At 47.5% G+C, this 24652-nt stretch overlaps 4 protein-coding genes across 6 annotated transcripts; 2 read left to right on the top strand and 2 right to left on the bottom strand.

Moving 5' to 3' along the window:
• Window positions 1–2785: 2785 nt before the first annotated feature.
• Window positions 2786–5605, bottom strand: Hypk (huntingtin interacting protein K). 2 transcript variants are annotated; one of them, XM_041678774.1, is made up of 4 exons: window positions 3789–4405; window positions 3385–3440; window positions 3068–3119; window positions 2786–2942 (listed from the first exon to the last, which is right to left on the bottom strand). In XM_041678774.1, exons 1-4 carry the CDS (start codon window positions 3972–3974, stop codon window positions 2847–2849), a joined length of 390 nt encoding a protein of 129 aa, XP_041534708.1. In that variant the 5' UTR covers window positions 3975–4405; the 3' UTR covers window positions 2786–2846. The 2 variants fall into 2 exon arrangements, with proteins under 2 accessions (XP_041534708.1, XP_041534709.1); XM_041678775.1 differs by lacking the exons at window positions 2786–2942; window positions 3385–3440 and having other exon boundaries at window positions 3060–3119; window positions 3789–5605.
• Window positions 4653–9458, top strand: Serinc4 (serine incorporator 4). Its single transcript, XM_041678743.1, is given in 14 exon segments — window positions 4653–4754; window positions 5076–5252; window positions 5404–5582; window positions 5918–5997; window positions 6224–6317; window positions 7194–7405; window positions 7606–7701; window positions 7792–7918; window positions 8256–8328; window positions 8741–8789; window positions 8920–9070; window positions 9179–9293; window positions 9296–9370; window positions 9438–9458. Coding segments are annotated over 14 exon segments (1551 nt in total).
• Window positions 9459–10276: 818 nt separating this feature from the next.
• Window positions 10277–12016, bottom strand: Serf2 (small EDRK-rich factor 2). 2 transcript variants are annotated; one of them, XM_041678777.1, is made up of 3 exons: window positions 11893–12016; window positions 11249–11357; window positions 10277–10636 (listed from the first exon to the last, which is right to left on the bottom strand). In XM_041678777.1, exons 1-3 carry the CDS (start codon window positions 11897–11899, stop codon window positions 10351–10353), a joined length of 402 nt encoding a protein of 133 aa, XP_041534711.1. In that variant the 5' UTR covers window positions 11900–12016; the 3' UTR covers window positions 10277–10350. The 2 variants fall into 2 exon arrangements, with proteins under 2 accessions (XP_041534711.1, XP_041534710.1); XM_041678776.1 differs by having other exon boundaries at window positions 10277–10613.
• A 7287-nt stretch (window positions 12017–19303) lies between these two features.
• Window positions 19304–23459, top strand: Ell3 (elongation factor for RNA polymerase II 3). The gene is made up of 11 exons (XM_041678923.1): window positions 19304–19906; window positions 20149–20184; window positions 20513–20625; window positions 20744–20930; window positions 21016–21095; window positions 21196–21271; window positions 22199–22370; window positions 22453–22495; window positions 22591–22762; window positions 22959–23003; window positions 23078–23459. Exons 1-11 carry the CDS (start codon window positions 19346–19348, stop codon window positions 23186–23188), a joined length of 1596 nt encoding a protein of 531 aa, XP_041534857.1. The 5' UTR covers window positions 19304–19345; the 3' UTR covers window positions 23189–23459.
• Window positions 23460–24652: the final 1193 nt, after the last annotated feature.

Raw genomic sequence — 24652 nt, 5'->3', positions numbered from 1 at the left:
TTCCAGGCCAGCCAGAGCTACATAGTGAAACCCTGTCTCAAAAAGAAAAAAAATCTAGTATCTAAAATAAAGTATACCTAGGTATGATGGCAAACACCTGCAATCCCAGCACTTGGGAAATAGAAACAGGAGAATCAAGAGTTCGGTCATCCAAGCAGGACATGATGGTGCAAACCTTTAATCCCAGCACTCTGAAGGCAGGGCCATGTGAATCTCTTGAGTTCAAGGCCAGCCTGATCTACAGAGTGAGTTCTAGGACAGCCAGAGCTACACACAGACACACAAAAATAGAACGTGACTCATTTAGTCAAGTTCCTGCTTATCTTTCTTATCCAGCTCATGTGTAAGGTGAAGGAGTGCCCGTGCCCACAGCTGTTAGTACTAGAGTTAAATCCATTTGCCCATGTAATATTTACTGTGTAACCACCATACACAGAATGAAATTTCTTTTTTTTTTTAAACATTTATTTATTTATTATGTATACAGTGTTCTGTCTGTCTGTATGCTTGCTGGCCAGAAGAGGGCACCAGATCTCATTACAGATGGCTGTGAGCCACCATGTGGTTGCTGGGAATTGAACTCAGGACCTCTGGAAGAACAGTCAGTGCTCTCAACCTCTGAGCCATCTCTCCAGCCCCACAGAATGAAATTTCATCAGCTGAATGACTTTCCTTTATTACGTAACAATGAGAAGAGGGGTGAAGAGGTGGCTCAGTGATTAAGGGCACTTCGTATTCTTCCTGAACACCTGTGTTCTGTTCGCAGCACCCACATCAGGCAGCTCACAAACTGCCTGTAACCCTGGCTCCAGGGAGATATGAAGCCTCTAGCCTTCGAGGGCACCTGCACTCATTTGCAGATAAACTCATAATTAAAAACAATAAAGTCATTCTCAACAGTAGTTCTAACTACTTGAGAAACTGAAAGAGGATCACCTGACCCTAAGTTCAGGACAAGCCTGAAATACAATGAAATTCTATCTAAAAAATAACCCTTGCCGGGCGATGGTGGCGCACGCCGTTAATCCCAGCACTCGGGAGGCAGAGGCAGGTGGATCTCTGGGAGTTCGAGACCAGCCTGGTCTACAGAGCTAGTTCCAGGACAGGCTCCAAAGCTACAGAGAAACCCTGTCTCGAAAAACCAAAAAAAATAAAAAAATAACCCTGAAGTTAGAGGTGTGGTTCACAAGTAGAGTACATGTTCTAGGATGGTTAAGGGCCCCATCTTTTCATGTCCTTAAAATAACCCCTACAAGACCCATTGACAAACTGCTTATATCCTACATAAAAGGTAATAAGAAATATAAAAGTGAGCACTGAGCCAGATGGTGGCATACATAACACACAGAAGCAGAAAGCTAAGTTGCAGCCCAGCTTAAGCCACATCTCATGATCCAATAGCAAAAGAAAGTTATAGGTTTGTGTACGTGCATGTATATATAGACATACATGTTTATGTAGTATGTGTATATATGCATATGTAAACATGTTTATGTGTGTATATGTATGTAGTTCCTCATATACTTAATAGGGGAGTATGTACACATTTGGGCATGTAGAACTAAGGGCATTACTACAGTGCTAATACTCTCTACCTTTGTTTTGGGACATGGTCTTAGAAAGTCTGAAGTTCCTGATTAGACTAGGCTGACTGGCCAGTGAGTTACGGGAATCTGCCTATCTCAGCACGATCGGAGTTAAAGGATCATGCCACCACTTGTGGGTTCTGTTGGTGGTGTTTGTTTTTGGTTTTTTTTGATCTTTCAGAACAGGGTCTCTCTGGGTAGTCTCAGCTGTTCTGGAACTTTGCAGACCAAGCTGGCCTCAAACTCAAGAAATCTGCCTGTTCCTGCCTCCAAATCTTGGGATTAAACTTGTGTGGCACCACCACCAGGCCACTCCTGGGTTTTGGGGAGAGGTACTGGGGATCCAAACTCAGAATCCTTGTCTGTTTTCGGGTTTTGTTTTTTTGAGACTGGGTTTCTCTGTGTAGCTTTGGCTGTTGTAGAATTCACTCTGTAGACCAGGCTAGCCTTGAACTCAGAGATCGCCTGAGTGCTAGGATTAAAGGCGTGTGCTATCACTGCCTGGCTTCCTTGTGCTTTTGAGGCAGGTACTTACCAAGCCATCTCTCCAGCCCTGACCCATCATTTCCGTGATCTATATTCCCATGTCTAGACCCTAAATTTTTACTCCAGAGGCCTATGAATGGGGTTGGTAACTCAAAAGACCCCAAGAGGAGCTAATCTTTTGGTATTCATGAGCTAGCCTAAACAGCAGACTGAAGGATGACTGAATTCACACCCCCAAGTGTGTTAGTGAAGCAATCTGAGTGTGGAAATAGGCTGGGCTACACAGGAAGAACATATCTGATTAAAACAAAAATAAAATTCACAAACTATCCTAGAAGCACATGTAACTGAATCTTTTACAGAGGACCCAAATGTCCTTTATATTGCCAAGAGCTAGTCAGATGAGTAAGACTAGCATACAATGTAAAATCTGTTATTTAGGGCTAGTGAAAGGCTTTGTGGAAAAGGGCACGTGAGTTTGACTGCCACGTGGTGGAAGTAGAGTTGTCGTCTGATGTCAAGCACTATGGCAAGAAAGTGCCCAGACACATAAACACACAAAATAAGTGTAACAAAAATAGAGCCTGTATTTGAACATTAGGTACTTCTTTATACTGATTGTTCATATATTTTCATGAAGGTCCAACATAGAAACTGACAACAAAACAGAATATATAATGCATTTGATCAGAGATAAAACTGAAAAAAAAATGAACAGAACAACAAAACACTTTATTTCAGTAATCAGTCCAGAATGTCTGAAAATGCACATTATCAGTTGGTTAGGGCAATAAGAGCCTCCACAACGTTGCCCATGTGTTCCCGCAAGCTCCTTTCTGCTGCTGCTCGAGAGATCTCCATCTCTGTCATCTGCAAGAAAAGGGTAAATCATGTCACCGTAGCCGCCTCTCAGGCATAAATGTGTCAACACCACTTTTGGGAACCCAAATTAGGTAGAACTTCACTTGAGCATCCACTAAGGCATTGCTACTCACTATCAACTCCAGATCTTCCTTCTTGATCGTGACCTTCGCCAGTTCCTTTTCCCTGTAAATACATATGTGTCTTCATTCTCTATCTCTGCCATAAACTCCCACAAAGAACACTCCCAGCAACACACTGCAAATGGGTGGAACAGGGTTGACCGAAAACATCAAGTAAACGTACCCACCCCTCCCCCTGGACGTTTTCCTTACCCTAAAAACTCGCTAACAACAAAGTTGGAAACCCTAGATCTACAGGAATTAATTAAAAACTTTTTTTCCCCTGGAGAACGAGGACCCGTAGGGTTGGCAGTGTGCTTTAAACTTACCGCTCCTGTTTTGCCTTTTGCTCCCTGGACCGTCTGTCTCCAATGACGGACATAGCCTGTTGAAAACACGAGTCTAGTCACCTACGACTGTGCTACCCAAATTTCCTATCTAAAACGCAATACCAAAAATAAAAACTACGTGGTTCCTCAAGTATTCAAATGACGAGTGTTCTCGAGACCAAAGGACTATGCTTAATTCCGTGCATTTGAGGTCCACTTAGGCCCACTCTCCACCAAATTCTTAAGCAAACCGCAGGCTAGGTGAGTGTTGTCGCTTATCCCCACCCTACTGCCCATTCTCACTGTCGCGATCTGCAGCCCCGAAGCCGCTGCTAGGCAGCAAACGGATCGGCTTCAACTATCCCATTCTCAACCCTCTCATACAAGCTCCCGGTCAACCTCACCGTCTCCAGATTCGAACTTTGGATCTCCTTCTCCTCCGCATAGTCAGTGACCCGCTCCAAGTCAGCAGCGCCACTATCATGCTTCCGTGGCTTCTCGGGAGGCCGCTCCGGGCCGCTGGTCTCGGTCTCTAACTCCAGCTCCACATCTCCCTCGGTCGCCATTTCGATCTCACCGCGCCGCCGCATAGGCTGCCGCTACACAACTTCCGGCAAACCTCAGCTTCCGCCCAGATATGGGGCGGGGCTGGCTCTGGACCACACCTTTGTGACTGTCTTGAGAAGCTTTGGCTAGGAGGGCCGTTCGCTTTTGACCTCTCCGGCTTGTGTTTTCTGCAGTCTCCTTCGACTAATCTGTTCACTACCCACACCATCCAAATGCACAACCTTACTTCTTCATCTAAGAATAATCCTTAAACACATTCACGCGTAATTGTATTTTCTGCAATCTCCTTCGACTAATCTATTCACTACCCACACCACCCAAATGCACAGCCTTATTTCTTCACCTAAGAACAATCCCTACACACACACCCAGTTCTGACCAACCAAGGCGGCCCACAGCTAATCCTAAACCAATTAAAAAAACATAATCCCCAGACCAGATAGGCCAACTGCTCCTAATCTCAGGAAACAGTCTGAATGATCCCGAATACGAAGCCCGGTGAAGGCATCTTCACAAGGGTATTTGCATTTACCAGTTTCTAATGATCCGTATTCATTTTCTGATATGCCCATTCTACTGCCTTAAGACTGAGTGATTATTAGCCCAGCACAGCGACCGCCCAATGGGTGAAAATCTTGAGAGGCTGCTGTTCTTCATCCGTTTTCCCAGTAATGGATCTACGCCTAACTTCTGAATCACAAATGATAGGTGCAAAAACCGTCCCCGGCCGAAGCACCACCCTGGGCCTTGCACAGCAGCATGATGGAGTCGGCGATGTCACAGCGAAAAACCCCTTTTATCAGGTGAGAGGGCATTTGAGGAGACAGACTTGAAGATGCCCTTAGACAGCTGGTTTGGTGAGAGATACCTGGTTCTTTGCCTGATAACTGGTAAACCTCTCATCCCACATTCCCAGCCACAGAGCAACGTTAGGTAAATGTAGGTGGTTCACTCCTATACTGAAGTTCTTGCAATGAAAAATCATAGCAGTGTTTAGTAAAGGCAATCCGAAGCAACTCACTACCTGATGGTGGGAAGAAGGGGTTTGTAATTTGACCTTTAACCCCACACAGTATACACCATCCCTTGCAAAGCTCCACCTTTGCTTCCTGCTCTATTCCCAGGTGTCCTGCTGTGGGCCTGTTTCCTGGACCAGCTGCTGCCACTCTAGGTGGCCCTCTCTCACAGAGTCTTCTTGTAGCCGCCTGCTCTACATCCTTCTCCACTTGGGGGCCTCAGCTATCTGCTGCCTCCTGCTGTCTAGGACAGTGGTAGAAAGGGTCTGGGGCAAAGCACATGGGGTAAGTTGGGCAGGAGGTGCAAAGTGAGGGAAAGAAACCATAACATCTAGATTGGGAACAGGGAGCAAGTGTCACCCTACCAGTGAGAAGCTGGAATCTGTCCATGCATTGTGACTTGTCCTACCTTTTGTCACAACCAAACTCCCTACAGATCCAGATGCCCTCAGTGCTGTGTGCCCACCTGTTTGGCAACTTGGACTGTCCAGTGCTCAGTGGCTCTGGGGCTGTGTATCGAGTATGTGCAGGAACTGCCACTTTCCACCTGCTGCAGGCTGTGCTGCTAGTCCGCCTCCACTCCCCCACCAGCCCACGTGCACAGCTGCATAACAGGTTTGTGTATAATTTTTGGATGGGGATGGGACAGAAGGAAGTAAGTAGACACAAGCTGGCTATAGGAAACTCCAGGATGAAGAAAGACCACTGTAAAAAGACAGAAAATAAGTTTATAAACCCCTGGGCTCTAAATTCAAAGTAACAATGGTTATATGTAAACCTCCCATAAGTGCAGTGTTGCTCATGAGACTTTTGGCATCTTAATTAGAACTTGGACTACAATGGGACTTGGGACTTGTTCCACCTCTCCTCTTCCTAGCTGCCATACTTTTTTTTTCCTTTTTCCCCTTTGCCTTTTCTCCTACATCTAGTTTTCTCTCTACCCCCACTAGCTTCTGGAGCTTCAAGTTGTTGTTCCTGTTAGTTCTCTGGACTGTTGCCTTCTGTATCCCTGATGAGCATCTCTTCCCAGGTACTCTTCATCTTACACCCTCATCAGCAAGAGTTGACCACGACTTCCTAGTTCACGACAGGAAGTTCGACATAATGCACACACCTGTAATCCTAGTACGCCGGAGACTGGAGCAGGACTGAGTTTGAGATCTGCCTAGGCTACACAAGCTTCCTAATCAAAAAGGGGGTGGAGGGATACAGTGACCAGCCAGAGCTAAAAGTTACCAATGGTGTCTATCTTGCAGCCTGGCATTATATTGGCATCTGTGGAGGCTTCACATTCATCCTATTACAGCTGGTGCTTATCACAGCCTTTGCCCACTCATGGAACAAGAATTGGTAAGGATCTCCTAACCCTAAAGGTTCCCCCCAAGGAGGGTGACAGGCATTATTGGATAAACACAGAAAGGCCACATTAGGTATTGCCCCTATGCCTCCCAATGAATAGTACCGAAATGCTCAAGAAACCAGATGTGATGCCACTCACTTGTGATCCCAGCACTGTAGAGGTGAGAACAGGAGGGTCAAACGTTCAAGCCAGAACAAGACTCATGATCTCACAAAAATGAAGCAGGGTAGAGAGTTCCAAATCAACCTCTTAACACACACACACACACACGTAATCAAGAATGGTGATACGGCTGGGCAGTGGTGGCACACACCTTTAATCCCAGCACTCAGGAGGCAGAGAACTCTGAGTTCGAGGCCGGCCTGGTCTACAGAGAGTTCCAGGACAGGCTCCTAAACTAGAGAAACCCTGACTTGAAAAAAAAATAATGGTGAAGCCGGGCAGTGGTGGTGTAGCCAAGTGGTGATGGTGCACAGCTTTAATCCCAGCGCCTGGGAGGCAGCGGCAAGGGGGTCTCTAAATTCAAGGCCAAGGTAGTCTCCAAATAGAGTTCCTGGACACACAGAAACCTGTCTCAATAAACAAGTAAATAATCAAGCAAAAAAGTGACAAATACCCATAATCTCAACACTCAAGATGCTGAAGGATTGAGGCATGCTGGGGCAGGAGGACTGCCAAAAGTTCAGGACCAATCTGAAATACATAGTGAGTTCAAGGACTGTCTGGAGTATATAGAGGTCCTGTCTCAAAACAAAACAAAAAAAAAGCCAAGACCAAGAATATACTGTGTAGACTAGTGGGCTGACCAATTAGTGTCTGCTGAGAGATGGGGTTGGAGTGACAAACCCTAATCCACTTCTCTTTAGGCAGACTGGCGCAGCCCAAGACTGTACCTGGCTCCTAGCTGTATTACTGACTACCCTAGGATTCTACAGTGTGGCAGGTGTGGGAGCTTTGCTACTGTTCCACCACTATACACACCCTGATGGCTGCCTGCTCAACAAGATAATACTCAGCCTACATCTTTGCTTCTGTGGCCTCCTTTCTTTCCTCTCCATCGCACCTTGCATCCGCCTCAGTGGGTATTTGTGACTTAATATTCTAGATTTTTGGATGGGCTGTGTCCCTTTGAGTATTATAACTTTATTAGGCTTCTCAATTATCTAAAGAACCTCTGCCGCTTCTCCCACACCCTCAGCCTCCCCCAAGGATGAGGGTAGAAATTCAGGTAGAAAGTGGGGAAAATTCATGTCAACTAATGACAGCTGTTTTCTCTAGAGCACCCAAGCTCTGGCCTTCTACAAGCCTCTATCATCAGCTGCTATATCATATATCTGACCTTCTCTGCACTGTCCAGCCGCCCCCCAGAGACAAGTGAGAACCCAAGTGCTGAAGACCTTTTCTGTTCCTGCTAAATGCCCAGCTTTGTTTTTAACCCCTTTCTCTTCTGTTGCCCCTTGGCAGTAACCTTTCAGGGACAGAATCACACCTTGTGCCTGCCTGGCCAGAATAAAATGGAATCACGAATACCAGACACCTCGGTAGCAGTGTTGAGTGCGGGCATCATGTATGCCTGTGTGCTTTTTGCTTGGTACGTAAAGATGTCAATGGGAAGTGTGAGAGGATGCCCAGTGCTCAGTGAAGGAGAATGTCCAGGGCTGTGGTTTATTTAAACTGTAGAGCAAGACTAGAACCAGAAAAGCTCCCCACGAACAGGGACAATTTCTAAGAATAGCACTTTGTCAGATGATCTGTGTGAGATGACGGGGGCAGGGGAGAATGTCTTGAGTTTAAAATTCAGACTTTAAGGGCCTCTGAGAGCAAAATACCGCTCCCCACCCCCACCCCAAAAGATACCACCGTTGACTAGTTGGCAATAAAAGCCCCTAATCCTTATCTGGCACAAAGTTAAACTCTTTCTTTCACAGCAACGAGGCTTCCTACCTGGCTGAGTTATTTGGACCCCTGTGGATCATCAAGGTTTACAATCATGAGTTCCAGGTGAGCATCCAGAGCTCACTAACCCCAACATCCCACCCCAAACACAGAGACACACATCCTACCAACCTCTACCCAGAATGCTCAGATTCTAGCTATTTCCTTTTATTGAGTACCCACAATGTGCTAGGCACTGTGCTAGATACTTTACATACATCATCTCGTTTAATTTAATCCTCACAACAACCCTGTGAGGTAGGTATTTGCTCCATTTCACAAATGGAGGAGTTGAGGCACAAAAGATTAAACATCTCACCAAAGTTTGCATAGCCAGTTATATGCTGGAGCAAGAATTTGAACCCAGGTGTGCCTCCACTTATTATACCAGGCCAATATTTTCAAAGGGAAACTTTCCTAAATTAGTCCCCTTACATTGTCTTGAAGTCATTTCAAAACATGTTGCTTTGTTTTACAGAAGCCCTCACTCTGTTTCTGCTGCCCCCAAACAGTGGAACTAGAGGATGGTGAGCCAAGTGGGCAATCTAGGCAATGGTTGAATCCTGTAAAGTGTCAAAGAGCCCTCAAGAGCCTGCGTAAGTCGGGGGAGGGAAGTTTCACCAACACTGCTTCCCAGCAGCACTTCTCTCTCTCTAGGGCAAAGTTGCAGAGTCAGACCAACTGGCCAAGAGAGCCCAGCAGCCGCCCAGGTGCAGCGCCAGCATCTTCCCTACAGCTACTCTGCCTTCCACTTCACCTTCGTTCTTGCCTCACTCTATGTCATGGTTACCCTTACCAACTGGTTCAGGTACAATGGAAGCAGACATAGAATATTCTCCTGAAAACCTAGCTTAAGGAAAAACCTGTTATGAGGAAAAGGCCCTGCAGAATCTCTAATCAGTCTTTGGTTTCACAGTTATGAGGGAGCAGAACTGGAGACCTTCACTAAAGGTAGCTGGGCTACCTTCTGGGTCAAAGTTGCCTCATGCTGGGCCTGTGTACTCCTCTCTATGGGGCTGCTCCTGGCACCACTCTGTTGGCTCCCCACTAAGAATCACCACCACCCTGGTACCTTCAGGCAACACTGCCATCACGTCAGTACTGCAAGGTAAAATCTAACCCCCCATTCTCTATTTAAAAACCGGGTACTCTTTAGATTATGTTCCTAATCTTAGCTCTGGGAGTCATCTGGCTGAGCTCAGTACCTCAAGAACAAATGAGTACCACATAGGCTAAAGTGGAAGAAGTGGCCAAAGACACCCTTGATTTCTTGATTCAGTAAAAACTGTCTTCATTCAAGCTCAAGAGTCTAACTCCCAGGTCAGTAAACTCAGGAGCTGATCTAGCAGTGTGGCACCAGCCCCTTCCTGGCTTCTGAGCTAGAAATAAGGGGCAGGAAAGACCAACAGAGTCTGAAGATCTGGGTCTGCTCTTGGCAATCAAAAGGAAACAAGTGGTTCAGCCCTGGGCACAGGATGTAAGAGCCCAGAACCACAGAACAAACCAGGGCACAGGAAAAACAAGCAGAGGCTACCACAGGTTTTAATCCTGAACTTGAGGTCAAAGAAACTGGAAGACAAAAACCACCTTCATTCCACGAGGAATGACAGAACATAAGAGAATGTGAACACCGAAAGTTGGTGAGCGAAGTTTTTTTTTTTTTTTTTTTGGCCAACTTTCAAACTTTCAAGCAAACAAAGAATGAGGAAGAGACATAAACTTAGGTCTTAGATCCTTCCCCTCTGATGGCCCTCAATACCATCATGGGGATGGTGTTCAAGGTCTTAGGGCATAAAATCACAGAAAAGAAGTCTAGAGTTCTCAGAGGATTCCTCACCACCAACTGGAGTGCTTTTCTGGTTGCCATAGTAAAATAAAGGCTTCTTCTGTGATGTCTCCCTTATGAAGTCTACAAATCTCTCTTAGTTGCCTAAAAGTCTCCCCTTTTGGTGGGAAAGGGCAGTCACTCCTCCATCCCCATCCCCCCAGTCCCCAGTCAAACCAGGCGCTCACGGAATTACAAAGCTACTTTTAATACTTTGGGGTGTGCCCCACAGGAATAAAAAACACTGGGAAGGGGTAACCCCCTCACCCCCAGGAGTGGCCCAGGGGTAGAGAGGCTACCTGAGGGGAAGGAAGCACAAAAGGAACCCGCTGCAGACTCAGGGCAAAGGGAATGCCATCGGTGCTGGGACCTGTGAGCACTACAGGAAGAAACTCGAGCATGGTGGGACTGGCTCCAGGCACACAGGCGAAGGGCAAGAGGGTTGGACACGAAGCCACAAAGCTACTTGGGTTCCTCCTTCTTCTCGTTTGCCTTTTTCTGCTTCTGCTGCATGATCTCCGAGTCCCTGGGGGTAGAGATGATGGGGCACTGGGAGGTACCAGAGGGCAAAAAGGACAAGATGCAGGGGGATGAAGGGTACAAAGGATAAGATGGAAGTGGATGGGACAAAGTTCAGCATATGGCTGCTATATTCCCACCCTAGGCGAACAAGAGGAATAGAGCTAAGGCTCAAAAGGCAATCAGTGTCCATCTGGATGCTGCCCAAGGGGTCAGAAGTCTGGCCACTCAGGCCCAAGGCTCTCTATTCTGTACTGACTACCACACCCAACGACACTAGTGAACAAAGTCGGGAGAAGGGAGGAGATACAAGCAGCAAGGAGGTCCAAAAGTACTGGGCTGTCAAAACAACTGTTCTTGACGTGTGAAGCTCCCTGCCCTTGCCCTTAAGGTCACAACCCGGGCACTCAGAAATCAGCCTGCGGACCGGGTCCCGCCCCAGTCCCTTCCTGTATAGCTGTGACCTAACAATTTGGAGTGGGGAGGAAATAAAACCCTAGAGGAAGCAATGCGCTCTGCCCCTCACACCTCGTCCAGACTCGAGCCCTGAAATAGTTCTCTTTCCTGGTACACCCCTCGGTCTAACCCAGGTCGCCCCGTCCCGACCCGTCCCGTCCAGTCCTTTCCCCTCCCTGGGGCTACCTCTGCTTGCGGGCGGCAGCAGAAAGCCCATCATCTCGGCGCTTTCCCTTAACCGAGTCGCTCTGCTTCTTCATGTTCTTCTGGCGGGCGAGCTCTCGCTGGTTACCGCCTAAGGAGAGAAGGTAGAAAGTGAGGTGCCGGGGCTGCTCCGAGCACACACCAGCGCCCCTCCTCCCGCAACCGGTACCCGACTATGCCCCCGCCTCGGCGCCGACCCCAGAGTCGGGCTTCGGTGCCCGGGGTGTGGCAGCCGCCACGGGGCAGGCTAACTTGGGGTACAGGAGGGCGGTGCGGCCGAAGCTGCTTGGCGGCGCGAGTCAAGTTTGGGGTGCCGCGGGGGCCCAGACAGCTGCTACAGCGTATGGGGAGCTCCGGGGCCTCGGGGACACGCGCTGGGGCCCATCACCCAAGGCACCCGGCTTCCCCAGCGAGGAAAGCCGCCAGCGGCCCGCGCCCAACAGAGGGGTCTCGGCAAGTGGCGGCGTGCGGAGGGCTGCGCTTCCGGCTGTGCGGGAGGCAGCTGGAGAGCGCTCCCTCAAGAACCTTCCGCCGGGAACGCTGAAGCGACGAACACGCCGGCTCTCGGCCGTGCGGCTAGCGAGCGCGGAAAGAAAAGGGCGAGAGGAAAGGGTCCCAGCACTCACGGGTCATGGCGACGGCAGCGGCTCCAACCTGCCTCCGTTGCGTCCCCTCGTTCTGGCCGACGTTGCAGGCCCCGCCCCCTCCGCGCGACGCCACCAAGTCGTCTCCTTCCTCCCGCCCCTTCACGCCCGGACGCCGACTCTCATTGGGCGGAGCAAAACACGTGGAGCGCGGTGCCACGCGCCAGCCCCGGAGGGCGAAGAGCGGAGCTCGGTGGGCGGAGTGCCGGGCGCGGGGCGGGGCTTCCCGGGAGCGCTGGGTCCGGCCGGGAGAAACTAGGCCGGGTCACGTGGGCGGCGGGGTGGAGGGGTGCGGCTGGCGATGTGGCGCTCCGGCGGTGCCGAGCACGTGACCGGGCAAAGTGACCTCATGTGGGACACTTTTAGGGTACTGACAAAGTCGCCCCAAGGCACGCGGTGGCGGGGTGGGGAGGGGGTGAGGGCGGGATTTCCTAGGTGGTTCATCCGGTTGTGTGCTATCAGTTTTTCTCTAGAGCGAAACTTTGTGCTGTTACTTAGGACACCCATCCTCCCAGCCCCATGGCAGAACACTTGCCACGGTTCGTCTGAAAACACACACAAATACTTTCCCACTTTCGTTCCTCGTTGCTGCCGCTTCACTGTGTCCTAAAGTGATCTACAATCATTTCCCAAGAGCCTGCACCCAGGGCTCCTGCATGCACAGCTCCCCTACCAAGCTGTACTTCCAGAATGCCCACAGAAACTTTGAGTGTACCTTGGGGGTGATGATACACATTTAAATCCGTGGATTTACTTCAGGAACTGAGATTACGGAATGCTCTGGTTATATCTGTCTAGGCTATTTCTAAATTCTATCATCTGCCCCAACAGTTTCTTCTGGATTGTTAAAAGAAATCAGGCTGATAACTAAAACTTGTTCTCGTTTTCTGTCATCTCACAGATGCGGCCCCGTAGATGGGGTTAGTTAAACCTTCTCTCCCATAGGTCTAAGACAACCTGAGTTCTGCTAAACTAACAGGAAACAACCCAACAGAGGGCAGAACAGTAGAATTATCTTCTTGCTGCCCAAGCCAAAGACAACCTTAGTTAAGGCCCTTTATCCTGTTTAGTATCATGACTGAGCAACTGAATTCAGGCAGTGCACACTCTAAAGCAGCGGCTCACAACCTTTGGGGTGACCCAAAGGTCACCTAAGACCTTCGGAAAACACAGTTCATAACAGTGGTGAAATTACAGTTATAAAGTAGCAACGAAAATAAGGGTCATGACAACATAAGGAACTATTAAAGGGTCAAAGCATTCGGAAGGTCAAGAGCCACTGCTCTAAAGTCTATAAAAGTCAAGTATTTCCTTTGTTCTGTGAGCTGTTGAATCTACAATCCCAGCCCCAGCTTCTCCAGTACTGCAGATGGCCAGCATTTTTTTCCTAGTTTTATTTATTTATTTACTTATTTATTTATTGTCCGAGATAGGGTTTCTCTGTGTAATAGCCCAAGGTGTCGTGGAATTAGCTAGGTCTTGTAGACAAGGCTAGCCTCGAACTCACAGAGATCCCCCTGCCTCTGCCTGGTCAGCATTTCTAAAGGATATTTTCCTGAAATCCTCAGACCACTGTAAAAAGGATTTTCTGATTTTCTGAGCCACGCTGTGGTGGCGCACGCCTTTAATCCCAGCATTCAGGGGGCAGAGGCAGGTGGATTTCTGTGAGTTTGAGACCAGCCTGGTCTACAGAGTGAGCTGCAGGACAGGTTCCAAAGCTACACAGAGAAACCTTGTCTCAAAAAATAAAAATTAAAATAAATCAGTTGCAGAGCTGTTTCTCACCTACCCTAGTTGAGATGGTATCTTTCTTGTTTTTGTGACTGTGCTTCATACCCCAAAATCTAACTGGCCCATGATCTTCCAGGCAATTCTCCCATCTCCACCTCCAATCTTGGAGTGCTCAGATTAAGGTGTGCACCATTGGGCGATGGTGGCACACGCCTTTAATCCCAGCACTTGGGAGGCAGAGGCAGGTGGATCTCTGTGAGTTCGAGACCAGCCTGGTCTACAAGAGCTAGTTCCAGGACAGGCTCCAAAACCACAGAGAAACCCTGTCTTGAAAAACCAAAAAAAAAAAAAAAAAAAAAAAAAAAAAAAAAAAAAAGTGGATAAGCAAACTCAATCCAGACGTGAAAGTTAGAGTCAATCGAGATAAGTGAGAGCTGAAGGCTCTGAAGCAAGGAGATGAAGAGGGAGGTTTAGAGCCCCCAGATATGAAGGAGAAGAGGAAAACAGAGCAGAAGGAAAGACTCCAGACACCATCAGCAACACCTGATCATAAGTCATAAAAACTGGGCTTATCAAGCCTCCCACACCAGCTTCCACGGTGAAAGCTACTTAGGGTACCCTTGTTAGGGCAACAAGAGCTTCTGCCTTAGATACGGAATTGAGAGATGAGCAAAACAGTTTGGGATGAGGGAACAAATTCTTTTTGGGCTTGGTTATTACTTCCAGAAGCATTAAGGGGAGTAGAGGAACAGAGCCACGAAGCAAACAGTCCCCTCCTACCAACCACACCACCCATGTACTTTGCCCAAGACTATTATCAGTCCTGGCAGAACCTAGCCTTGTAACCTTACCTCCAGTCCAGCATCAGCAGGAAGAGCTGCAATAGATTCATTTATTTTGTTCAATAATTGTTCATTGCCCATTCCCTAAGTGTTAACTGCTTTATGAGGTGTTGCATATACAGTGATGACCAAAATATGTCTCTGGGCTGATGAGATGGCTCGGCAGGTTAAGGCACTTGCTGCCAAACTTGGGGACCTGAGTTCAATTCCTAGGATCCACGTGATAGAAGGAAAGAAGCAAGGCCTGAAAGTTGACCTCCAACCTTGGCACAAATGCCATGGTACATGTTCATTCATACAATAAATCAATGTAATTTTAAATATAGAAAGGAAAAGGCTAGTTTCCTCTCCACTCTCTCTCTCTGTGTGTAGATATATGCAAATTGTTGTGACAATTGCTTTAAAGAAGAAACAGATTCTACGCAAGGGTGCTATTCAAAATATTTCTCAGCGTGCACACCATAAGCACTGACCCATCAAAACAGATGTCAATATAATTTGAATGAAGGCTGTGAACAATTTTACTTGTCTCGGTATGAAGTAACTGAATAGAATTGCTGCTTTTATGCAGGGAATAAACTTGTAGGCTCCATAGGTCGGGGCCAGTGAGGTCTCTCATGTTATGCCTGAGGCAAAAAGATGAAGAATTGGCACAATCAAGGAGGGAGCAAAAGAACACTTCAGCCGAGGGAACAGCATGTGAGGGCCTTAAGGCCCTGTTCCCTCAGGCTGTGTCATCTAGAGTCATGGTTAGCGAGTAGGTAATAAGTTGCCTAGGAATCTAGGTCAAGGAGGTAGTAAGGGCAGTGGTACAATGACAGCAGGGCATACCAGGGTAAGATGTAATCAGAGTCACAGGAGTGACAGAGCTTTATTTACAAAAGCAAGGGAGTTTGTTCCCGTAAAAGGATGCCATAAAAATCAAAATGCCGCTCCAGTGAGGAAGACAAGATAGCAACCTAACTGGTATGGTAGGGGCACAGTGGAAAACAGCAGCTTCACAGAGCCAGGTATGGTAGTTCACACTTATAACCTCTCGAGCTGAGGCAGGTAAATCTGGAGTTCAAGGGCAGCCTGGGCTACACAGTAAAATCTTGTCTCAAAAGCAAAAAGGATCCAGCAGTGGTGGCGCACGCCTTTAATCCCAGCACTCAGGAGGCAGAGACTAGCGGACCTCTGTGAGTTCAAGGCCAGCCTGGTCTACAGAGCCAGTTCCAGGACAGCTAGGTCTATTACACAGAGAAATCTTGTCTCGAAAAAAAAAAAAAAATAAAACAAAACAAAAAGAGAGAGAGAGAGAAAGAGAGAAAAGAAAAAAGAAAGAGAAATGAATAAAAAGAAAAAAGAGTGATTGGGAGAGAGAACAATAGAGATCCTATTTTTAACTGATACTCATGCAAACATTCAAGTTTAACAAAAACAGCATTAGAAAGTGATAGAGAGAAACTATATGCATATTTGTGAGACAGGCAGAAAAGAGTTAAGTTTGGGAGGACTGGATTCTTCCTTTATTTTCTTCTCTGTTTTCCAGCACTAAGTACTGACCCTAGGGACTCTTTCACAGAACTGGACCACTGAGCTACAGCACCAGAATTTTTATTTTTTGTTTTGAGTAAGGGCCTCACTAAGTTGCCCAGAGAGAACTTATGATCCTCCTGTCTCATTCTTCTGACTACTGAGATAACAACAGGGGTGAGCCAGTATGGCTGGCATGACATCTCCTTTCTTTATTTTATTTTATTTTATTTTAAAGATTTATTTATTTATTATGTATACAGTATTCTCAGTACTCTGCCTGCAGGCCAGAAGAGGGCATCAGACCCCATTACAGATAGTTGTGAGCCACCATGTGGTTGCTGGGAATTGAACTCAGGACCTTTGGAAGAGCAGGCGGTGCTCTTAACCACTGAGCCATCTCTCCAGCCCCCTATTTTATTTTATTTTATTTTATTTTATTTTATTTTGTATGTGAGTACTTTCCCTGCATGTATGTATACCATGTGAGTGTTTGATGCCTGGCACTAGAATTACAGGCAGTTGTAAGACACCGTGTGTGCTGGAAATCACACCTGGGTTCTCTGAAAAGGTAACCTATAATCACAACACTGGGTGTGGTGGTCCTGGCCCACACAATCTCAGCACTCAGAAGCAGGCAGTCTTTGTGAGTTCGAGGCCAGCCTGATCACAGAGCAAGGTCCAGGACAGTCAGAGCTACATAGAAAGACCCTGTCCCAAGAAACAAAATGACATGCATGTACTACCGTATCAGTTCACAAAGCGTTGATTTAATAGTGAACCCTAGCCTTTCTGCAGGCTTGACAGGCTCTGCACCCACTGAGTGGCATCCCCAGCCTCAGGTCAGGCTTTCATCCCCACCATTTCACCAAAAGTATTCTTGTTGGTTTTGTTTTGTTGTTGTTGGGTTTTGAGACAGGGTTTCTATGTGTAGCCCTGGCTGTCCTTGAGCTCACTCTGTAGACCAGGTTAGCTTCAAACAGAGATCCACCTCTCCAGTGCTGGGATTAAACATGTGTGCCACTACTACCTGGCTCTAAAAGGATTCTTATTAGAGTTACTAATGAACCCACGTTTCTTTTTGTTCTTTCTGGTCTTAGAGATAAGTTGCCTGAGTTGTTACAGGTTTCCCAGGCCTGCCTCAGTTTCCTCAGTAACTGGCAAGGTAGGTGTGTCCCACCATAGCTGAATACAACCTGCCTTTCTCCATTCAGTGGTCTTTTCTTTTTTGAGAGGGGTATGATTGGAACTGAGTACACACATGGTCTGTGCCTGTCCCACGATGGATCACTTAATACACAGCCCCCACTCCCCACTCCCAAGCCCCTTAACTTGCTCTCTTTTCCTTGTTTTATGAAGCACTTACCACCTTATTTATATGTTAACTAATATACATTATATGTTATTTTTAATTTTCTTTTCTTCTCATATTAATTTCTAGTGTTTCCCTCCTTTCTAGAATGTAGGCATTTCCAAAGCAAGAATCTGTTACTTGATCCCTGGGGTTCAGTAAATGCCTGGTACTCAAAATCGCTGTTGAATGAATGAATGAATAAAATGTAGGTAACACCTTTTGTGAAAGCTGAATAACAGGTAAAGTTCACAGTGGTCACCCTATAAATGTCAGGTCTCTATCTCCATTCTCCAAATATCTTCCTTAGTTACCTACTGTTCTGGTCTCTCTTGAATTATTTATCGGTTTGGTTGTTTTTAAAATGAGGATATCACTATGTTGTCTAGATTGATCTTGAACAATACTTGGGCATAATTCATCCTACTAATATGCATTACCATATGACTTTTCCTGAGTTCTAGTCTTGGTGTGTGTGTGTTTCAAGACAGGGTTTCTCTATAGCTTTGGAACCTGTGCCGAAACTAGCTCTTGCAGACCAGGCTGGCCTCGAACTCACAGAAGATCCGCCTCACTCTGCTCCCAAGTGCTGGGATAAAAGACATGTACCACCAGCGACCGGTTATGTGTGTGTGTGTGTGTGTGTGTGTGTGTGTGTGTGTGTGTTTTCTGGGACACCAAACCAAGGGCCCCATGCATTCTAGGCAAGCAATTTACCCACGAGCTGGAGCCCCAGGCCCCAGTCTCAAAGGAGAGTTTAAATTTAGAAAAATCCTACAAAAGGCACCAGCTATCATTTAAGGAAAGAAAGCCCAGGTGATCAGCTATACAAATTACAACTGTTAAACCAGATGTGGTGGCCTAAACCTTTAATCTCAGCATATGGGAGGCAGAGGCAGACAGATCTCTGAGCTTGAGGCCAGGGTAGTCTACAGAGTGAGTTCCAGGGCCAGCCAGGGCTGTACAGAGATACCCTGTCTTAAAAAGAAGAAGAAGAAGAAGAAGAAGAGGAGGAGGAGGAGGAGGAGGAGGAGGAGGAGGAGGAGGAGGAGGAGGAAGAGGGAGAAGGAAAGAAAGAAAGAAAGAAAGAAGAAGAAAAAAGGAAGGAGGAAGGAAGCGAGTTACAACTGTTTATCAAATTGGTAAATTGTCCTCCACAGAAACAGAACGGCCCAGTGGATAGGTAAATGTACCTGTGGCTGCTGTTGGCAATTTGTTGCAAAGATTTAAAAAATCAACATAACAGATTTTCCCCCATATAGACATATTTTGATTGTAATGGTTGACAAATTTTGACAAATTATTTGCTTTGATGAACGGCATTTCGATCACTTGGAATTATAGAGGTCGAAGCATTTAACCGAGATCCTAGTTATGAAAATGGAAATAAAGGAATTCTTAGAAATAACCCAATATGGACAGGTGGAGACAGGAAGGGCTGGTCTGAGATTTGTCCTGGGATCTCAAAGCAATAGGCTCTGTAGCTCTGAGATGCCTGGCTACTTCATTGCACTTTCTGGTCAGGATTAGTGACTACCACCCGGAATCCCGGCACTCGGAATCGTTAGTGAGTTCAGCAAAGTGAATGAAACCCTGTCTACAACGAACAAACAAACGGGAGGGGAAAGTATTTTTTGAAGGAGCCAGCTGCCGGTTTAGTCACTTTCACTTACGTTTATTATGTCACGAAGTGACAACTGGGATTGAGTTGTGGCTTTCTGCCCTGCAAATCTTTTCGCTACCAACTACGCCCCACATCTCCACCCACCGGTAGGTGAGGCTCCAGTCCCAGACAGCCAGCCTTCCAGGACTGCTGAGGCACCCACCCACCAGGCTTTACAACCTCTATTAAGTCCCAGTTAGAAACTGGATTGGGATTCGCCTCAACAGACGCAGCACCGCGGCTAAGAAAGGAAAAGCGCTGCACTTGGTCCCATTGAGGTCTGCCATTCTCTGTTCCTCTGGGTTCTTCGGGCTCAGGGCCTTGAGGGCATAAATGACTCAATCCGCCTACCGACCAGTCTCCATTTCCCTCCCCGTGGGACTTAAGGGACTTAAACCCTCTAGTGGTTTCAGGTTCATTTTTTACTTAGAGACCCGGATTCTGAAGAGTGGAGAAACTGAAGCAGAACATGAGATTCTGCGTGACGGGTCAGACCCCGGAGGCAGACTCTATACCCTTAGAAAAGCCAAAGACTACCCAAGCCAAACGAAGAAGAAACCACTCGGGTCCTGGCAGGCAGCTGGGGAGAACAAGGCACCGCCCACGCGGCTGGGGAAACTTTGGGGCGGTGCCGGGGGCGGGGTCCTGGTGAAGGGCGGGACAGACCCGGACGGCGGGAGTGCCAGCCTAGGCTTGCGCGGCAGAAGTGGTAGAAGTGGCCCTTGCCCGTGGTCTCGTTCGTTTGTGCGCCACTTTGGCACCATGGAGGGGACCCAAGAAGCTCTGAGTGGGAAAATGCGGCTCGTTTTCACCCCTGCTGCTCGGACCAGCCTTATGATGCTTAGGCTCAACGAGGCGGCGCTACGGGCACTGCAAGAGTGTCAGCAGCAACAGGTGCGGCTGGCCCCCAACCCCTTCTTCCCTTCCCGACCAACCAGACCTCGGCCACAGCCCGTTGCACTGGAGAAGGGAACGGGGAGGAGCGGTTTACGCAGGTTCCAACCTCTCCCACCTCTCCAAGTGAAGCCCGCCAGGCAGGTGTTCCCCAGCCCGAACGGCTCACCCTCTCCGCCCCCGCCCCATCCTGGGGACTTTGCTTCCTTTGTGCTCAGCTGGTGCTTGGACTCTTCCTGCAGGTACGGCCTGTGATCGCTTTCCAAGGCCACCGAGGGGTAAGTTGCAGGCCGGATGTGTGAGGAAGCTCTGGTGGGTGAGGGAGCCTAAGCGTGGGCTCTGGGAAGGTGCGCTCCGGACCGTAGCTCGCCAGTGGTCACGGTCTGTGGAAGTTATAGAACTGAACCCTAAGACGGTGAGGGGCTGATGGGGCTGTGTCCCAGGAGACTGTGCATTCTCAGCCTCTTGGGGGAACTCTGACCCAGCTGCACCTGGTGTGCTAACGAGCCCCTTGGGATCTGTCTTCAGTCTTAGAGTTGTTTGGGGAGGAGTGACTTGGGGAGGAGGGGCCGACTTAGCGGGGCTTACCATCTCCTTCTACCGCAGTATCTAAGGCTTCCAGGTCCTGGATGGTCCTGCCTCTTCTCCTTCATAGTATCCCAGTGTGGCCAAGAGGGCACTAGTGGTGGCTTGGATCTTGTGTACCAACGTTTAGGCAGGTAAGAGAAAACAGACAACAGGTAAGAGAAGTTTGCAGAAAGTAGAAGGGGAATGTGAAGAAGGGTTCAAAAGATCTTCAACTTTTTTGTTTTTGTTTTCCCCACCAATTATTTCCAGATCTGGGCCGAACTATCTCCACTGCCTGGGCTCACCGAGAGAGCGACTCACTATTTGGGCAGCCATGGATACTATCCCAGCCCCACTGTTAGCTCATGAACACCTGACTGAAGATCCCAGAGAGTCTGAGAGTTGGCAGGACACTGGAGATGCTCCTGAAGGCCATCCCCAGATGGCACTAGAAGAGGTGAGACCAGAAACAGCAGGGAGTCAGCATAAGGTGGGGCACCCAGGTCCAGGGAGCCAAGTGCTCCTGTAACTTCCCCTGACAGGTATCTGACCCACTGGCAAGCAACCACGGACAGTCACTCCCAGGATCCTCCAGTGAGCCCATGGCACAATGGGAAGTGAGGTACTGTGCTAGGCTGGGTCTGCTCTCCACCCTTACATGCTAAGTAAAATATAGGCTCATGCCTCACCCTGGTCTCTCCCGCTCCTTCCAAAAATTCTAGGAACCACACCTATCTTCCAAACAGAGAGCCGGACCAACCACCGCCTTCCCCTGCCAACCTGAAACGCCTGGACAAGGTGAGCAAGGACTTTGTTCCCCTTTTGGAGACTGGATCTCACTGTGTAGCCCTGGTAGGCCTGGAACTCCTTATGCAGAACAGGCTGGCCTCAAATTCAGAGATTCACCTGTCCCTGCTTCCTGAGTGCTGAGATTAAAGGCACGCACCGACATGTCCAGAGAGGCAGGAGCTTTTCAAAGCGTAGTTTAAAGGGCTAGGGATGTAGCTTGGTGGATGCAGTACTGGTACAGCATAAAGTCTGGCACATGCTACAAGAGAGGTCTCCAGAGACAGGAGAATCAGTTCAAGGGCATGCTTTGTTACCCAACATAGTGAGTTTGAGGCTAGCCTGGACTACTAACCTAAGGCCTGGTCTCAAAAAAGCCAAAAAACAAAACAAAAAAGGCAGGCTGGAGAGATGGCTTATCAAGTGCATTTGCTGTGCAAGCATAAGGACTGGACTGAGTCCGAATCCCCAGCGCCTATGTAAAAGGCGGGCAATGCTTCCTGTGCCTGTAACTCTAGCACTCGGGGAATGGGGACAGGTACTTGCTGGCCAGCCAACCCGGGAAAAAGAGCTTTATGCTTAGTAAGAGAATAAGGAAAAAATGGACAGAGGATGACACCCCATGTCTTCCATGGGGTGCATACCAGCAAATATACAAGAGCACAAAAAATACTTTGTTTTTTTTAGAGATAGGGTTTCTCTGTATAACTCTGGCTGTCCTTGAAAACCCTCTGTAGACTTGGCTGGCCTTGAACTCACAGAGATCCGCCAGCCTCCCGAGTGCTGGGGATTAAAGGAATGCGTCACACTCGCCCAGATCAAAAATACTTTGTTAGTTAGGTAAAACTTAAAATTTAGGAGCTGATGAAATAGCAGTTTTAAGCAAAAGAGTAAGAACCTCCTAGCTTGCTGTTTATGTCACACATTTCTTTTCAACAGAAACGTTCAGCACCTATAACCACTGAAGAACCAGAGGAAAAGAGGCTCAGAGCTTTGCCTCCTGCCCCAAGTCCACAAGGGCTATCAAATCAGGACTCCCAAGAGGGAGGAAACTGGGTGCAAGATGAAGATGGAGATTCCACGCTGGAGCAGAGTCTCTCGGATCAAGCAGGTGAGTAAATGAGAGGAGGATAAACACCAGTGGAAAAAAAAAAAAAAGACCCATAATTACTTGTTCTCTGCTTCCTTCCTAGCCTCTGAATCCCCAAGCCCCAAGGAGGTACCAGATTATCTCCTGTAAGTTTCCCACCCTTCCAGTTTCATAAAGTCTGTACATGTAAGCAGCCAAGGTTTTGGGGGCAATGAAATTGAGGGTGTCACCTCCCTGATAGGCAATACGGAGCCATCCACAGCACAGAGCAGCAACAGGCCTACGAGCAGGACTTTGAGACAGACTATGCTGAATACCGTATTCTGCATGCCCGTGTTGGGGCTGCCAGCCAAAGGTTCACAGAGCTGGGGGCGGAGATCAAGAGACTTGAGCGAGGAACCCCAGAACACAAGGTAAAGGCAGGGTTCTACTTTACTGGCCATTATCTTCCTGCTAATTACCCTCAAACATGCATGTTTAGTGACTAAGTAAAGGGACAAGCAAACTTCCTATAATATTTGGCAGAATAAAACCATAAGTTATTCCCATTTCTTACTTTTTCCTCTTTTCCCTTTCCCCAGTTTTCAATCAGTGTCGTTTTTCTTTCAGGTGCTAGAAGATAAAATAGTCCAGGAGTATAGAAAGTTCAGGAAGGTAAGACAGGCTGCAAGCAGTAAGCAGGAAGGTGGAAGCCGCTTTCCTTTTTACAAGAGTGTTTCTCTCTGCAGCGGTATCCAAGCTACCAAGAGGAGAAGCATCGCTGTGAGTACCTGCATCAGAAATTGTCCCACATTAAAGGTCTCATCCTGGAGTTTGAGGAAAAAAACAGGGGCAGCTGAAACCATGCAGAGGCCTTTCGAGCCTGTGCCCAGTGATAAACAACACAGCTCTAAGGTGGAGCAGCACATCTGCTTTTCTGATTTTGACCCTTCCATCCAAGGTGGCAAGCAGAGAGTCATGCTAGGTTCTTGCAGTTTGGTTTTTGTTATTGCCGTTAATTTTGTAGGGTGTGGGCATGGAGTCAAGTCTCCTCAGCTGTGCCCAGGAGACTAGAAAAGTAGCAGACACTTGGCTTCCTCAACTCTACTTCAGCTAAGTCATTTTCAGATCCTGAAAAATGACATTTCCAGATCAACGCACACTTTGAGAATATTAGACAAGTGAGTTTAGCTAAGTAGCCTTGCAGGAAGAAAATGAGAACTTCTGGTGTCACAGCATACCTCGATGTAAGGGAAAAGGCTTGGCATTACTCACATACTGTAACATGGCTGAAAATGAAAACCAATTGCTTCTGTCCTGTGTGATCATTAACCTTAATCATCCAATATGTGCTGTGTATGTGACTTTCTCTGAGGCTGAAAGACTGAATCCCTATGTTCCAGCCCAAGCGTTATGGTCATCTTTACTGTGCTAGATAAATGCTCCTCCACTAAACAACACTACCTTCCCCCACCCCAACATGCTCTTAAAACATTATGTAAGATCCAGATGTGCATTTTGTTATCAGGCCCTATCAGAAAGTCACAGGGAATTAAGGCTATATATCTAGGATTATGAGGAAGAGACCTAGTTAGTCATCCTCATCAATTTAAGACTATGAAATCCAATATGGACAAGTTCCACAGAGCCGCCATATACAGGCTGCCGATGCATGCTTCACCACTGCCAGGGCATAAATTTCATTCAATTTCATCTAGAATTACCCTGGGCTGAAAGTTATAATTATGGACAAGAGTCTGATTTAGCTACAAAGAGGGTCCATATTTTAATCCATTCAAAAGAAAACATCTTGTAGGCTCTTGTTCTTGCCAGTGATATATGTTTCCGTTTTACTGGAACGAAATTTAATGGCTATACCCAAAGTTCTGGGGAGAGATACACCCAGCAGTATCAACTATTCTTCAAATAAACTGGATGGAACCCCATACTGATGTCACACTGGCACGAGGCATTTCTGGGCAGGAGGTATGAACATGCAGAAAGCTTGGCTCTGTGGCAAAGATAAGCAGTTATCCATCTTCAAGACAGGAATAAAGGCAAAACAACTGTAATCTTAGTACCTGGGGGCTGAGCAGGGCGGACTGTCCTAAGTTAAAGGCCAGCCTTGGCTACAGGAGATTGAGAAATTAAGATTTAGAGATGGTAACTGGACCTAGTCAGTCTGAGGTTACAGGGATCAGTGTAGCGTACTATGACGCCTTAAATTTTTTTCCAGATAGTTTAAGATGCTAGCCTTAAACCTGCTACACAGCCAAGGATGACCTTGTAGTGTTTGGATTACAGGTGTGTGTCAATATGTCTGC

Source organism: Microtus oregoni, unplaced genomic scaffold (assembly GCF_018167655.1).
Source record: "Microtus oregoni isolate MIOR12 unplaced genomic scaffold, Mior012 000031F_ref0000149, whole genome shotgun sequence".
Lineage (NCBI taxonomy): Eukaryota > Metazoa > Chordata > Mammalia > Rodentia > Cricetidae > Microtus > Microtus oregoni.
The sequence above is the reverse complement of the archived record's forward strand: the minus strand, read 5'-3'. Positions and strand labels throughout refer to the sequence as shown.